Source organism: Hydra vulgaris, chromosome 06 (genome assembly GCF_038396675.1).
Source record: "Hydra vulgaris chromosome 06, alternate assembly HydraT2T_AEP".
Taxonomy (NCBI): Eukaryota; Metazoa; Cnidaria; class Hydrozoa; order Anthoathecata; family Hydridae; genus Hydra; species Hydra vulgaris.
In genome coordinates this window covers 25,692,172-25,710,000 of record NC_088925.1, presented here as the reverse complement: position 1 = coordinate 25,710,000, position 17,829 = coordinate 25,692,172, and the positions used below count along the sequence as shown (strand labels likewise).

General features: G+C 25.5%; 1 protein-coding gene across 6 annotated transcripts in view; it reads right to left on the bottom strand.

The window, feature by feature from the left end:
- LOC101235049 (centrosomal protein of 104 kDa) overlaps window positions 1-17,829 on the bottom strand; it is a 47,442-nt gene that overhangs the window by 27,431 nt on the left and 2,182 nt on the right. For 3 of the 6 annotated variants that reach the window (XM_065799711.1, XM_065799710.1, XM_065799715.1), the window contains exons 2-16: window positions 17,101-17,144; window positions 16,891-16,982; window positions 16,204-16,294; window positions 16,052-16,091; window positions 15,827-15,925; window positions 15,590-15,658; window positions 14,210-14,339; window positions 13,783-13,910; window positions 13,627-13,661; window positions 12,339-12,385; window positions 7,364-7,440; window positions 7,120-7,278; window positions 5,833-5,891; window positions 5,662-5,698; window positions 5,408-5,509 (exon numbers count right to left, since the gene is read on the bottom strand). In XM_065799711.1, coding sequence (XP_065655783.1) covers window positions 5,408-5,509; window positions 5,662-5,698; window positions 5,833-5,891; window positions 7,120-7,278; window positions 7,364-7,440; window positions 12,339-12,385; window positions 13,627-13,661; window positions 13,783-13,910; window positions 14,210-14,339; window positions 15,590-15,658; window positions 15,827-15,925; window positions 16,052-16,091; window positions 16,204-16,294; window positions 16,891-16,982; window positions 17,101-17,144 — 1,209 coding nt within the window. Of the gene's footprint in view, window positions 1-5,407; window positions 5,510-5,661; window positions 5,699-5,832; window positions 5,892-7,119; window positions 7,279-7,363; window positions 7,441-12,338; window positions 12,386-13,626; window positions 13,662-13,782; window positions 13,911-14,209; window positions 14,340-15,589; window positions 15,659-15,826; window positions 15,926-16,051; window positions 16,092-16,169; window positions 16,295-16,890; window positions 16,983-17,100; window positions 17,145-17,829 lie in introns of those variants that run through there. The other 3 variants (XM_065799712.1, XM_065799714.1, XM_065799713.1) reach the window with 2 other exon arrangements.

Below are 17,829 nucleotides of genomic sequence, written 5' to 3'. Positions count from 1 at the left end.
TTTTGTTATAATTATATACATATGTAAAGTAAAGGGACTATTTTATTTTTAAATGAAATCCATTTTGATCTGTTTTTTTCATTTTAGGGACATATTAGTGCACTGTTGCTAAAATATACCCATAAATTCTGAAATATATTAATTTGAGTTTGCATCACTTTCTTTTTACTTTCTGTGGTGTATGTTGTACCTGGTATGTACTTGGACTCTACAATTATTAGGTTTCAGTTCTGAACTAAGTCATAAGTGCTAGAAAAAAAGGACAAATCTGTGTTTTGTTAGAGAGTTGTGGCCTAAAACAAAAAAAGAAAGCTAAGAAATTAAAGATTTCAACGCAAACAGCCAGTGCTGTGAAAAGAAAACTGGATGAAGGTAGAAAAGTTGAAGCTGGAAGAGTTGGAAAATGTGGTCGTAAAAGAATAACTACCTCTAGACTTGAGAGAAAAATCAAAGTAATGGCCCTCAGTGATAGAAGAAGTTCTTGCAAAAAGATATCTGTGGAATTAGCAAGTCAGGGCATTAATGTAAGCCTTAAAATAGTGAATAATCACTTGTTGGAGAAGGGAATGAAGGTATACAGACCAAGGAAAAAAGCATGACTCACGGACAAAATGAAGCATGCCAGGCATGATTGGGCTGTTGAGCATGAAAGTTGGACGGAAGACAATTGGTTCAAGGTAATCATTAATTTAGCTTTCTATTAGACCTATTATAAGATTTTATTCAGTTTATATTTTTGTATTATATGATTTTATTCAGTCCCATCATGTTTTCTGACTAATATCAGTAGGTGTTAAACATGACTATAAATGTAATTTTTTTACTATGATTTTTGAGATACTTATCAGTCATTTTTTTATTTCAGGTTGTATTCTCAGATGAGTCAACAATTGCTGTGTTGGATGATAGGGTACAGACAGTCAGAAGAAGGCCTGGAGAAGAGTTCAAGGCTGAGTGTCTTAAGAAAACATTGAAGTTTCCTACAAAAATCATGGTATGGGGAGCAATATTTATCGATGGAACAAGTTGTCTACATATCGTGGAGGGAATGATGAACCACAGAAAGTATAGTGTTAGAGAAATGTCTGGTTCCTCAAATCCATGATTGGTTTACTGATAAGGACTATATCTTTCAACAGGATAGTGCTCCAAGTCATACAGGCAAGTTGTTAAAGGCATGACTCCTAGAGAATGAATTTTCTATACTCAAATGACCTGGGAATTCACCAGATATGAACCCAATTGAGAATTTATGGGATATTTTAAAGGACGAAATACATAAAGTAGTAGAAAATCACTTAACAAACTTTTTTTTTCATTTAACACTGTGCTTCATCAATTAAAACTTTTTTTCTTTTAACACTGTGTTTCATCAATAGACTCATCAGAAATGAATGACCAAATTAATAAAACTTCAATTTATACAAAAAATTAAGTCGCAAATGTCAACTACTTTAAATTTTCACACATTTGTGGAATATACTGACACTATTATAAAAAGAATTCTTTAGAATTGATTACTTTTGCTTTTTTTAAAAAATATTCTTTATTTTTTATATTTTTTATAAAAAAGGGGAGTAATGTAATTATTATTTGAGCTCACTTATTTTTATAGTTTTTTAGGAGAAACTTATTTTCGTGTCTGCATTAGTAATCAATTCCAATTTTTTGTTTAATAAACATTCTTGCTGTGCATGTGTAATAATTTTAAATTTTGATTGTTGGCATAGTATGCATTTTTTGGAAATATTGTTATATGCAGGTGCTGTTTTAAGGATGATAAAAAAATCAATATGATTTAGACCTTTGTCGCAACGACGGTTTAATAGTAATGCGTAAAAAATCTGGTCTACAGCTCAATAAAATTAGAAAAAATATAAAAACTTTTTTTAAATATTGGCTTTCAAATAGAAATAAGCATAAATTTAAAAATTGTAAACTTTCTTGACATCACATTTAACCTCTCTGAAAATTCATATAAGCCTTTCAAAAAACCAAACGATGAATTATTGTATATTAATATTAACTCAAATCATCCACCCCAAATTCTAAAACGAATCCCGATTTCAATTAATAACAGGCTAAACCAAAACTCCTCTAATGAAAATGTATTCAATTCCTCTAAACAAATATTTGAAGATAAAAAAAGTGGTTTTGAAAAACTAAAATTTGACCCTGCAAAAAAGAATACAAAAAAGCGAAATAGAACTAGAAATGTAGTTAAATTCAACCCCCCATATAGCAAAAATGTTTCCACTAACATAAGAAAAGTGTTTTTAAAATTAGTCGATAAGCATTACCGCCCTCTAATAAATTAGATAAAATTTTTAATCGAAATACATAAAATTTTTAATCGAAATACAATTAAAGTTAGCTACAGTTGCACAAAAAATATGGAAAGAATTAAAAAGGTCACAATATTGCTTTGTTAAACAAAAAAGAAATCCTAAATGAAAAAACTACAGAAAATTGTAATTGTAAACAAAAAAACAATTGTCCAATGAGTGGAATATGTTTATCCAAAAATGTGGCATATAAATGTGTTAATTCCTCTAAGAATGTACCTGATAAACAATATATTGGCATAACAGAGGGTAAATGAAAAAAACATTTTGCCAATCATAAGCAATCCTTTAAAAATAAAAAGTATTTAAAAGACACCATGCAGTCAAAATATATATGGGAATTAAAAGATAAAAATATTGATGATTTTATACTGAATTGGTCCATTCTTAAAACAGCACCTGCATATTACAATATTTCCAAAAAATGCATACTATGCTTACAAGAAAAATATGAAATTATTACACATGCAAACCAAGAATTTTATTATTAGAATTTTATTATTAGTTTATTAAACAAAAAATCGAAATTGATTTCTAAATGCAAGCATGAAAATAAATTTCTCCTAAAAAACTATAAAAATAATTATAATATGCTGACGCTATTATAAAAAGAATTCTAAAGAATTTCTTTTATAATAGTATCAGCATATTCCACAAATGTGTGAAAATTTACAGTAGTTAAGACATTTGCAACTTCCTGTAACTTAATTTTTGGTATAAATTGAAGTTTTATTAATTTGATCATTCATTTCTGATGAATCTTTGTTGATGAAACACAGGGTTAAATGGAAAAAATTATTATTATTGTCAATTATTATTATTATTAATGTCAAATATAGCAAAAACTTTAGTAAAAAATAAATAAAAATTTAATTAAATTTTTCATAGAAGCATAAATATTGAGTTAGTTTTACTAATATACTGACTGATGCAATTTGTGAACAAATAACATATTAAGTTTTTTTATTGTCATTAAATTTTTATGACTTATAGCTTTTTTTCCCTTGACTTTTATCAAATTTCGTAGTTAAAAATAACAACAGCTGTGAAAAAGACAGTATAAATATTTTGTAATTTTTTTTTTCTTACCCAAAATATATATATTTTTTAAATTTGTTTTTTTAACATTTTAAATTTAATTTAAATTTTATTTTTTGGTCAGAAATTGCTTCTTTTTTTTATTTTATTAGTTCAGCTTTGCTGCAAATTATTGCCACATTTAGTTTATCTAAAAAATTATTTTATGCATGGACAAACAAAGCGTGTGAATGCATGACTTTCTTGGGCCTATATATATATAGTAGCATGCTAAAGTAACAGGACAAGTGCATAACTTGAGATAACTTTTGAATAAAAAGTCCAATTTTTTTCAAACTTTTACTGGAATGTTAAAAAATTGATTACAAATCTAAAAACAAATGAATTTTTACTAATGCTAAGCAATCTAATTTTAAAAGTTCATTTTATTGAAATATATGCATGCAAAAGTATCTGGGCAGAAAAAAATGCTTAAAGTCAATTTTTTTAAAAAACATTTTTAAAATTGAAAACGTTGTAATTCAAAGTAAATTGCTTAAATACTTCGTCATGTAACCCTTTGCATTAATTACTGCTTGACAGCAACAAAGCATTCCACCAGCTTCATAATCAAATTAATGTCAATTTTTTCCCATCCTTGTTTCAGAATTTTAAATAAATAACATTAAATTAAAATTTTCTCTTCCAGTAACTTTTAACTCTAATAGTGGTTGCTTGCAGTCTTATTGAAAGTAAAGATGTTGAAAAAAAAAACTTGTTGGTTTTCGACCTAAAATCAATGAAATGACCTTTGTTGAGGTGTTCCCATAGACGTATAATAGGATTAAGATCATGACTTTGTGAAGACCATTCCATTAATAAAACTTTTTTGGTGTTGAAAAAGTCTTTAACAAGGGTTGAAGTGTGCTTTGGGTCATTGTCCTGCTGAAAATCTATCCTTGAGGCAATTTGTCTTTAGCATGTGGTAGCATAACATCCTTAATGATATCTTTGGACATATTTTTGTGTATTATGCCATCAATGAAATGGATTGAACCGATAAAATCTTTATTGGAGCAACCCCAGACTATAGCATTTCCACCTCTGTGCTTTACTGTTGGTAGCTGGTATTTAGGATCATTTCTTTGGCCTTTTAGTTGACGAACATATCTAATACAATCAGATTCAAATAACATAAACTTATCACTCAAAAAGTACTTTTGGCCATTATTCTTTTGCCTAATTCAAATATTCATTAGCAAATCTTAAGTGTGCTTTTTTTTATAGAAATAAAAGGTTTCTTTGCAGGACATCTTCCAAATAGATTTGCAGACCTCAAACAAAGCTTGGTTGTGTCACCACTACATTTTACATTATAAAATTCTTTTATTTCAGCATATAACAAGACAGCATTTTAGCGTGGATCATTTTTTGCGGTCTGAATTAAAATTTTATCTTGTCTTTCAGATGTAATTCGAGACATTCCTGACTTTCTATTGTTATTTCTTTCCTTAGATCTTTTATATATATCCACAACTGTTGATTTTCCTATATCCAATTGAACTGCTAAGCTTGTATATTTTTGGTTTGTCATTTTTAAAATTTATTCAAAACAATCTTTTTAATTAAAAAAACTTAAATTAAATTAAAGCCTACAAAAGTACTGGAACTTTATTATTTTAGTGCTGATACTTTTGCAGGCACATATTTCAATAAAATGAACTTTTAAAATTAGATTGCTTAGATTTAGTTAAAACTCATTTGTATTTAGACTTTTAATCCATTTTTTGAATTTCCAGAAATATTATTGGAATTTGGGTGGTGCCCAAATGTCCCATAAATACATTCAACATTGTCAAAAAAGGGTCTGGAACAGCCCCTGTATATATAGACATAAACACAACACAAAAAACATTTACACTACATATATGGTTGTAAGAATTTAAGAATAAGGTTGAAACATTTACATGTAAGAACAAGTTTTCAATGACACGATTTGAAATGGAAATAATAACAAATTATGAATTTATTTATATATATCTTACTTTAAAAACTGGAAACAATGAAATTTCCATAATTGCATCAGATATTGCCACCCGCAATCTAGAATTTGAATCACCAGTACGCTTCAAGATTATTGACAATAACTATTAATACAAATTAAATTCTTTAATTCACAGAAGTTTTAACAACTAAAGAATTTAAATACACATTCTTAATATCATTATTGTTATTATTATTCCTACTATAACTATTATTAAATAAATTTATTTAAGTTTAAAATAAATAAGTTGATTACTTTTTCAGCAACAACAGAAGTTTCTCCTCTTCCCAAACTAAAAAATTAAAAAAAAATTAATCATTTGAAATATCATCAGACAAAAACACATTAAACATTAGAATTTATAAGATTCTGCAAAAAGATTTTAAAAAATGTCAATGTAATAAAATAATGAAAACATAAAAGTACCTTTTATGAGGAATATTTAAAAGAAAGTCTTTTAGCAAATTAAGTCCTTCATTAAAAACCTTCAGAAAATAACAAAAAGTAAAAAAAATTAAATTTTTTTTAAAGTTTATATTTCAAAAAACATTTCATATTTGGTAACATTTCATATTTGGTGATACGTGTCTATATTTAGAATATAATATGTCTGGCATATCAAAGTAGAAAAACAACTATCAACCCTTCTGAGATTTCACCTTCGTTATGAAGTTTCATTCACTTAATGAGTCTGTGTGGTATGTTTGTGTGATAAGTTCATACAGTATGTTCATATGATATGTTTGTGGCTGTAATATCACTTGTTAAGTTGCTATATAGAAAAAAAGAAATACTTTTTTGAAAAAAAGCTTTATCTTTGAACTTAAATAGTCCAAGATTTAGTTTGGTCTAAACTTCCTATTTATTTTATGTAAAATGTTATACATTTGCAAACACTAGACTGCTCAGAATCATTAAACATAAAGATATATATCTTTTTATTAACTTTTATATTTTCATCTATTATTAGCTGAAGCTAGACAATTATTTATTTCTAACATTGAATAGTGGAGAAGAGAGTAAGTGTTATGAAGGAGTCTAACAAACTGAGACAAAAAATGAACTTAACATTATGGTCAGACAAGAGATTCCAACCCATGTCTAAATATGTGTCATTCACATTACTACATACTTCAATTCTAAGATTTTTTTAGACATTTGGAATAAATACTGTCAATGAAAGTTGTTTAAAGCAAAAAAATTTCAGAAGAGAAGCATTTTTTTAATATTTTTTTATATTTTATATTTTTCCCCATCTAAAACAAATGCTTGCCACTTCTAAAAAATGCAACCTTGACACTATTACAACTATTACATAAATTTTGTGTATTGAAACAAATTTTGCGTGTTGATATAACTTTTTGGGGTTAATATTTTTTTTTAACTTGTTGATATAATTTTTGTGTATTGATATAATTTTTGTGCATTGATATAATTTTTGTGTGCTGATATAATTTTTATGTGTTGATATAATTTTTGTGTGCTGATATAATTTTTATGTGTTGATATAATTTTGGTGTGTTGATATAATTTTTATGTGTTGATATAATTTTGGTGTATAATTAACTTCTCTTCCAATGTTTCCTCTCAGTTAGAAAATATTATTTTACAACAAAATTAAAAAATATATTTAAACAAACACAGTTAGATGCTAAACATGTAAATATCTATTCTATCTGGTAAATACTTGTCACTAAAAAGATAGATTCTTACCACAAACACCTGATCCTGAAGAACTTTAAATAAAACACAAGAAATGGCACAAGCTTTGTCAACTGATATACTATGATCAGTAGTTGAAGCAATTTCTGCACGAAGTTTAGTTACAAGTTCCAGACGATGTTTCCATGATTTTGAAAACAACTTCTGCGCCTTTAAAAAAACTTTATTCTTTAAATTTTTTTTTATCTTTAAAACACACAACACTAACAATTAAATCTAAAATTTAAAAATGTACCATGCTCATGCCAAAAACATCGATTATGGTAGATGACTCTCTTTCTTCTTTTTCGTTAAGGTTACGTAAACATGAATCTTTAATAATAATATAAACTGTCAATATTTCAATTATTATTATTATTATTAAGGTTAGGTAAACATGAATCTTTAATAATAATATAAACTGTCAATATTTCAATTATTATTATTATTATTAAGGTTAGGTAAACATGAATCTTTAATAATAATATAAACTGTCAATATTTCAATTATTATTATTATTATTAAGGTTAGGTAAACATGAATCTTTAATAATAATATAAACTGTCAATATTTCAATTATTATTATTATTATTAAGGTTAGGTAAACACGAATCTAGTTTAATAATAATATAAACTGTCAATATTTCAATTATTATTATTATTATTAAGGTTAGGTAAACATGAATCTAGTTTAATAATAATATAAACTGTCAATATTTCAATTATTATTATTATTATTAAGGTTAGGTAAACATGAATCTTTAATAATAATATAAACTGTCAATATTTCAATTATTATTATTATTATTAAGGTTAGGTAAACATGAATCTTTAATAATAATATAAACTGTCAATATTTCAATTATTATTATTATTATTAAGGTTAGGTAAACATGAATCTTTAATAATAATATAAACTGTCAATATTTCAATTATTATTATTATTATTAAGGTTAGGTAAACATGAATCTTTAATAATAATATAAACTGTCAATATTTCAATTATTATTATTATTATTAAGGTTAGGTAAACACGAATCTAGTTTAATAATAATATAAACTGTCAATATTTCAATTATTATTATTATTATTAAGGTTAGGTAAACATGAATCTAGTTTAATAATAATATAAACTGTCAATATTTCAATTATTATTATTATTATTAAGGTTAGGTAAACATGAATCTTTAATAATAATATAAACTGTCAATATTTCAATTATTATTATTATTATTAAGGTTAGGTAAACACGAATCTAGTTTAATAATAATATAAACTCTCAATATTTCAATTATTATTATTATTATTAAGGTTAGGTAAACATGAATCTAGTTTAATAATAATATAAACTGTCAATATTTTATTTATTATTATTATTATTATTATTAAAAATTGATCTAAAATCATTAATTCTATCTAAAATAAATCTTGTACTTTAAATTTACTTGAAAATATGGAATATGTGGCAAAAGTTGTGTCCAAGAAATCTTGGATATTTCTGATCAAATTTTAGGATCGATTCATTGTTTTCTAATAGAAAACAAAAAGTGCTCATGAGAGAAACCAAACACAATTGTGTATTTATTACAAGTGGAGAATCCTAGAAGTCTGTTTTTTGATTTATTTTGTTAATAATATTTATAAGCAATCTTGCTAGTAAATTAAAATCAATCTTAAAATTATACACAGACAACACACAGCTACTGATCAGAAATAATAAAAATGAGCAACACAACCTATACTGAGTGGACATCAATCTGATACTGAGCAGATATCTAAATGGCAAATGGCTATTAACAAAAACAAATGCAAAACTATGCATCTTGGCCATGGGAATCTAAATCAAAAATACTATTTAAAAAACCTGTGAATAAGGAACAACTTATTGTGACTGTAATTTTGGCATCCAAATTTCTAATAATTCAAAACAAAAAAATCAAGTAAGTAAATCTTGCTTAAGATCAGACTAAAAGTACGATTTGATATCAGTTCATATATTAAACCTCATATAGAACTTTCAATATCTGTATTAAATCCACATTTAAAGAATGACATCAAAAAAATCAAAAACATTTTATAAAGAGCTACAAAATTTTCCACCCAATAAAACATCTTATAAAGAACAATGGAACCATTTAGGTTTAGCTTCAGTAATTTTAAGAATCAGAGGCAACATTACTAAAAAGTTTAAATTTAAATAAGGGTTTGATAAAATATTTTACCACTCAGAGCCATTATGTTTACCACCAAATTAGGACACAGGTTATTTTGTTAAAAACAAATAAAATACTGTGACAACTATTTTTAACAATATTCCAATCAAATAAAACTGAATACCAGATAAAAAAGTTCAAAATTTTAACATAAATTTTTAAATGAGAAATAAATTTTAAAATACCAAAACTAGACAAACATAATTAATACAGCTAGTCATCTACAGTTGACTAGCATTGCAAGATTTAAAAGTCTTGCTATGTTTTAAAATATAACAATATAATTATTAAATATACTATTTATTATTTATTTTATTAAAAGTATATTATATATATTTTTAATAAAATGAATAATAAATAAAGTTAAAACAAATAATGCATACAAACCTCACCAAATAGTCAAGCATGAAAAAATACAGATAAAGAAAAACCAACTGGAGTTGCTTTGTTAATTTTTCATAAATTTGATAAAATCACAAAGCTTAAATTATTGTTACCACTAAATTGAATTATTTTGAAATATGGCATTATTTGCAACATGATCAGTTGACAATAGTTTTTCTTATAAAAGCTTTGTTCTTCATTTGTAACATTACTTTTTAAAGGGAATCATTTAAAAAAGGTTATAAACGTGCTTAAGGTTTCATATACATGAAACTTTTTTTTTTTTTTAATGATTTTAGACTTTTGTCTAAGGATTTTTAGTCCAAAAATATTTAGAAGAGATTTAAAAATACAAGATTATTATTTATTTACATTATTTATATTAATAAACTGTAATAAATGTTATAATAGTAATTGGCATTTAAAATTTTTTGCTAAACCATTGGTGAGTACTAATCTAAAGTTAAAAGATCCACTCAAAACTCATTTAGTAATCTACACATATTTAATTTAATATATAGTAGTAGTGCAATGGCAGAAATGCTTTGTAAGTAATGCTTACTTCATAAACAAAAAGGGTGAAAAAAAGCAAAAGTACTAAATGGATGAACTAAACAGTTAATATCTTTTAAATATAATTTGGTACAAATAATTTACCAAATTATTTGTACCAAATTATATTTAAAATTTTTGTTTATAAAATAAAAATAAAATAATTTTTACTTAAAATTATTTTATTTTTATTTTATACAAAAGTTAAAAGTAATTAAAAGTGACGTATATGTTGGCGTAAGAATCATTTTTTTCCTTCCGTGCTTCCCAAATGCAACAATCTATAGAACTATATCTATATATATATATATATATATATATATATATATATATATATATACAGTGCTGGCCAAAAAGATCCGATCACGCATTGTTTATCTATGTATACAGTATGTACATTGTAGTGTAGGCGCTTTCCTCGGAATTTCACCATCACGCTTTGCTTGCGTGATTGGCTAGTTATCAGCCAATCAAAACAGTTGTACTATATATTATATATACCAATGCATGCGTGGCTGTGAATTGCTATTTGCATTTGACTATAATGACAACATCACCTGGAAAATGTGCTAAAAGACAACTTTTAATGGAAGACAAGAAGTCTGAAAGTGTGATTGCTGCATGTTTACAAATGCCTAAGACAACTTTTCACGACGTCATTCAGCACATCAAATCAACAGGCACCAGTGCTGCAGGAAGATCCAGTGGCAGAACAAGATGTACCACATCAAAAACTGATGCTATGATCCGCCGTGCAGCCACGAAGGACCCACTGGCATCATCTTCACAACTTCTCAATGAACTGCCTCCTGATGTGAATGTGAGCTCTCGCACCATTCAGCGACGCCTTGTAGACAATTTCAGTCTTCGATCCTATCGCGCTGCATTAAAACCACGACTATCTCAGAAAAATATTCATGACTGCCTCAAATTTTGTAAAGCACATAAAAGTTGGACAGTGGCAATGTGGGGACATGTCATGTTCTCAGATGAATCGCAGGTGAAACAATTTGCTACGCATAAAGTGAATGTTCAATGGCCACCAAACACATGCTACAATCGCTGGAGCAACATAACGCAATGTTATGTTGCTCCAGCGGTGAAACATTGCCCTGCAATTATGATTTGGGGAGCAATTACTGCCAGAGGTCGAGCGGGAATCCATCTCATGCCGCCAGGTGAAACTATCAAAACTGTTAATTATTTGCAAATAATAAAGGAAAATGTTCCTATTTGGCTCAGAACTCGCAACTGTAACATCTTTATGCATGATGGCGCGCCATGTCATTGGGCAAAGATTGTCAAGACATGGTTTCAAGAGAATTCCATCAATGTTATTGCTTCGTGGCCTGGCTCGTTCCCGGATTTAAACCAAATTGAAAATTACTGGGTAAAATTTAAAGCAGAAGCGGCAAAAGCAAACTCGACATTGGCAACAACTTTGAAGGAGGCTATACTGGAAGCGTGGTCCCAAAAAAAAGAGCCTGATTACTGTGACTCTCTTGTTGCTTCTATGCCTCGAATAATAGAAACTATCCTCAAAGCTGGAGGAAGACATTCAAGGTACTATAAACTCTTTTCTAATGTGAACTACTTGTTGGTTTCTTCGAAAGTGTGTCATTGACTTATGCGAATGTTGTTTGTTGCGTTTAATTCAATCATATTATCATTAAATTGAAGTGGAATTACGTTTCTCTCTAAAAACCTTAGTGTGTATATATATATATATATATATACACACTAAGGTTTTGTGTATATATATATATATATATATATATATATATATATATATATATATATATATATATATATATATATATATATATATATATAGACACACACACACACACAAAAAATTGTTTTGTTTGATAAAAGGATGGGATATTAAATTTATCATCTGATAAATATAATTAAAAATAACTACTTAAATTTGCACATAACACAAAACAAAACTGCATATTATAAGTTCCCTTTCATAAAAATCAAATTACCCCTGTGGGGCTCAAATTAGGGTGTACTATATTTTCATGTGAAATGTTGTTCTTAAAAAAAGTATACATTGTATTTTGTATATTCTGTTACCTGCATCGATCCCCACATCATGAATAAAATTGTTTAAATTGAGTTTTCTAAAGAAAAAAAGAAAAGTAAATTGTATTTTTAAACTGCTTAGCTTAAACATATTTTTGATGATATGCATAAAAGTTTTTGTCATTGTAACAAAAAACATAAAACAAAACAAATAAAATGTTAAAAGATATCTTTCAAGAGTTTAATTTATATAACTAAATAAAAATTTCTACTGTGGATGAAACTCTTTATTTTTAAATTGATTTATATTACAATATTTAAAGGTAGTATAGATACCCTCATTATCAAGTATATTATAAATATAAAAAACCCGTTAAAAACATAACAAAAACAAATCAATGCAATAGTTTCTTTTGATTCAAATATCAAAACAGGTTTTCAAAAGGAAGTTGTAGCATAACCTCTGTCATCCTGATTCAGATTGCCAACTGAAGGTGCACATTCATGGTGTTGTATTTCAAGTGCCTCCCTCACTTTTCTGTTGAAATTATAGGCCTCTACTTTTAAAGTATTTTTATTGTTCCATGCAAAAAACCACTAAAGAAAATTTACATAATAAAAAACAAAATATTGAGACTCAACATCTATCCATTTCGTCAAAAAATACTGTATTTTTACCGTGGATTCCAGGAATTAGTCTAAAGTTAAGAAAAGTTTAAAAAAAAAAAAGTTACACGCCAGTCTTTATATCACCAAAAAATTTACAACACATACTTACCACAAAAATTAAACCTCCTCTTTCTTTTAATTTTTATCCAGGTGTGTAAAAACTTGAATGCTCCTGCAAAAAATGTTACATCAGTGAAACAAAATTCAAAATCTTATCTCATATTTACCATTATCAAAAAAAAAGGAAAATGGGATTATTCAGCAGTACAGAGCATTCAAATTACAATTATTATTGTAATTTTGCATGGAACAATAAAATACTTTAAAAGTAGAGGTTAATAATTTTCACAGAAAAGTGAGAGAGACACTTAAAATACAACGCCATGAATGTGCACCTTCAGAAGGCAGTCTGAATCAGGATGACAGAGGTTACCAGTTACAACTGGTGTTGTTTCATATTTGATACAAAATTTATTTATAGACTATTTATAGACTTATAGGATTTAGAATTTTATAGGATTTAATAATTAACATCTGCAAAATATATTAGTATTGTGCAGATTTAAATATGCAGAAAAAACTAAATTAAATATGTGTAAATTAAAAAGTGCATTAGATTTTATTTTATTAAATGAAAACAGGTAAAAAAAAAAAAAATTAAACAACTTACTTTTCGAACGATGACTCACTCTTACTTACAATAAACTGAATAAAAGAATTTAAAACTTAAAAAAAAATTTTTTAATAAATTTTGAAGAAAAAGGTGGAATAAAATGATTAAAAAAAATTAAAATAGAATAAAAAAAACAAACATAAAAAACATTACATTATTTTTATAAATATTAGGTAGCTCTGTGGATTGGAGAGGATATTTTGAAGATTGTAAAGATTCGTCTTTTTTCTCAATCAAGTTCAAAGAAGGTAAAATAATATTAGATGAGTTTTTGAAAAAATCTGAAAAATACAAATAAAAAATTATTTTATCTACAATAATAAAACGAAATAATAAAACATTGTTATAAAATATTTATTAATAAAAATAATCTGATAATCTTTAATAAACATGTTGTATTTATCACAATTTACTAAATCACAGAAAATCAAAAATCAATATACTTTATAAAATTAATAGAAGAAATTAATTAAGATTATTTAATAAAATATTTTTTGATATTTATTATTTTACAGATTTATAAATTTAAAATATATTTGCATAACATAACAATAAAATATATTTGCATAACAAAACATACCTGGCAAATATACATGTGTGACTTGATCACTTTGTCTATGAATTATGTCAGTATCTGCTTTATTTAAAACTTGTGTAATTAAAAAATCTTCAGTATTTTGAAAATGTTCTGACTGCATTAAATCTTTTTTCTATTGAATAAATTTATTGAATAAATTTATTTAAAATCTTAAAAAAATTAAATATACTGTAATATTAAATTAATAAACTGAAAACTAAACTGTTAAAAGAAATCCAATGAACTTAGTTGTTAAAAAAATTGTATTAAATTTTAGAATTGAATTTGTTTGCCAAAATATAAAATACTTATTTTAATTTTTAAAAAATTATCTATTGATTGACAACATAATCAGATTGAGCTAAAAAATAATTAAACAAAGAAAACACCAAGTATATCAGGGATGAAATCAAAAAGATTGACTGTAGTTTTAATGAACAAAGTTTAACTGAAAAGTCAACTGAAAAATGTTGCTTCTAAAAAATATTAAAATTGTAAACTAATAAAAACCTTAAGCTACAAAAAAGACATAAAACTATTAATCTGTAGCTAAACTGGTTTGGAACTTTAAACTCTTTAAAACTATTATTTTTATCTAAAGTGAAATAACAACTTTGTAAGAATAAAATTGATGTTATATTTTTTGTATGCACATTATTAATCAGGAGATATACTAGGAAATTAATTTGGGAGGGAGTATCCTTGTCTCCCCAATTAATTTCCTACGATGATGTGTGTTGTAAGGATACATTGATGGAAACATTGCTAAATAAAAGCATTTTTCTGCAACAAAAAAAACAAAAAAAAAACAATATTTTTTAATTAAATATTAGAATTGAATTTTTTTGCCAAAACATAAAATACTTATTTTAATTTTTAAAAAATTATCTATTGATTATTGATATTGAAAAAAAAAACAAAAAAAAAACAATATTTGTCAATAAAAAAAGTCCTCAACTTTTGAATTTGTATGGTGCCCAAAACTCGCCCAAATATGTTAACAAGAAGAATATGTTAACTTGACAAATATGTTAACTTAACAAGAAAGCTTATTTTTAAATAAGAACTTTTCACTTGAGTAAAAACATGAGATGATATAAAAATGAGATGTTTAATCTTACTTTAAAGTCTCATTTCCATGTGATCAAGCAGATTATTCTCATTTCCATGTGGTCAAGCAGCAACTGAATATTACTTATCAAAAGATTTTAACTTGACAGTAAATTTAATGTTGAGTAATAAAAAGTTGATTTATTTTCAAAATACTTCAACTTTTTATCTTGAATAATTTTTAAAAGTTTAAAATCTCAATTTAGAAAATACTAAAGTTTTCTTTTATAAATGTTTTCAAAATCTTTTATAAATAAAATAAAACAGACCTACTTTATATTTAGTATTCAAACTTTCATCTCCTATAATTTCTCCAATAATATTAATTCCAATTATAGATACCTATACCATTATAATTGAATTTAAAAAAAATTTAATCTTGAAAAGTTAATCAGCTTCACTAAACTTATAAAAACAATTTAATCAGCTACAACAAAATTATAACACCAATCTAACAAATTACTCTGTTTTTGAAAAAAGATTGTAATAATTCAAAAAAAAAAAAATCACCTGATTAAAAATGTTCAACTGATTAATGTAATGTTCATGTATAATAAATTTAACAAGCAAACATTCAGCTGTGACATGTACAGATTTTAATTCACGAGCCTAAAACCAAAACGATAAGCAAGTAAACAATAAGATTATGTATACTAGAGAAACAAGTATGTAATAGAGTTAGATGAGATTAAAAAAGAATTGAATAAGCAAGTGCAAATTAGTAAAAAAGAATACCTTAAAACCTGAATCTTTATTTGAAGACATAATAACATATCTAATGATCAGCAAAAATAGATGAATAAAAAAAAGTTATAAAATAAAAAAATTGATAAAAAGAATGAAAGTGCCATACTTTACCCTAGTCATAGTTACCATAGTTACTTTACCCTAGTCTATCAAACTTGCAAGCTGTTAACATTTTCTCAGAGTTTCTATCAAAGTTACTTGGTGAACCAACAAATATTTCAATTTTGCTTGCTTGTAAATAAATGATTAAAAACATTTTAAAAACTAGAATGAAATAAAATAAAACAAAAATTAATAGAAACAACTTGAATATTTTATTTCTCTAACGCTACAAAGTGTAGAATAAGTGTAGAATATTATATCTAACATTGCAAAATGTAGAACATTTATATGTGTTTAATACATATGTTTATTTAAATATAGAATATTTAATCTCTAATACAATAAAATTTAGTAAAACCAAATGTGGGAAAACTAAATATAATAAAATTAGATATTTCTTTTAATAGTATATATTATTTATATTATATAGTATACTTTAAAAACTTTAAATAACTTAATAAAAAACTCATTAGTTGTTTGGAGAATTATAAGACTATTTTAACTAAATAAAAGTATTTTATAATAAATAAATATAATTAAAAATTATAAGCTTTTTTTTAAAACTTCTAAAACCTTTAAAAATTTTTAGCTTTATTTAATGGGACTCATTCCCCTAATTTAGATTTTAATTTTTAGTTTAGTTGCAATTGTTAAAAAAAAAATGTTCAGAAAAATAAAAACATTTTTGTCAGAAAAAATAAAGTGATGTTGAAAAATATACATACCTATGTTGCAGTGATGAGAAAGAATTTGTATTTTTTTTATCCTTGCAGTTTTGTTTAGCATTAAAACTATTTCTTGAGGATATACACAAAATCTGTAAATAAAAAATATTGTTTTTGAACTTCCTTTTTCTTTTTTATTATTATTATTTTTTTAATTATTTGTTACATTAATTTCTTGATAAGAAAAAATACTTTATAAACTTATAATACCTTGCTGATTGCCAACCTTTTGAACTTGAATCACAAACCTGATTCTAAAAATAAATAAACAAATAATAATATAAGAAATTTCTTAAAGATCTTTCAATTATTTCATAACTTATTTAGACTTAAACTAATATTACACATTTTAATAAAACAATTTTCAATTAACAATATAAGAAAATGATTAAATTCATTAACTATGAAAAAAGTTTTGATAATAAATGGAAATTATTTATTGACATTATTAATGAGTTACGATTGGCTCAATAATGGGATTATTAAATGCACTATTAATGACTTCCAGCTAGTAAATGTAATCACCATGCTACTGGTAACATGTAATCAAGTACAATCTGCTATATATCCTGCTGAATTGCAGGACTTACTTTTTATGGCAAATGCTAGAAAAACTGTCTTCAAAAATCTGACTGGAAGAACTATGTGGTGCCATCAGAAAAGCTGATTTCATTAACGTTGGAAAGCATCAGCATTTTAACAATGTTGCACATGATCAATGTGAGTAAAATATATGCTTAGTATAGGATAAAAATACTTTTGATGAACATTGTTATGATCACATGAAGAACAATTTGTTATAAATTTGGTCTGATTAACAGGAATAAGTAATCTGCATAGCTTATTGCTTACAATGGCATGCACTATCCAATAATCATCCAGGTAATTTTTTAAAAATCCGAAAAATATTCTGCAAAAAAAAATAATCTGCAAATCATT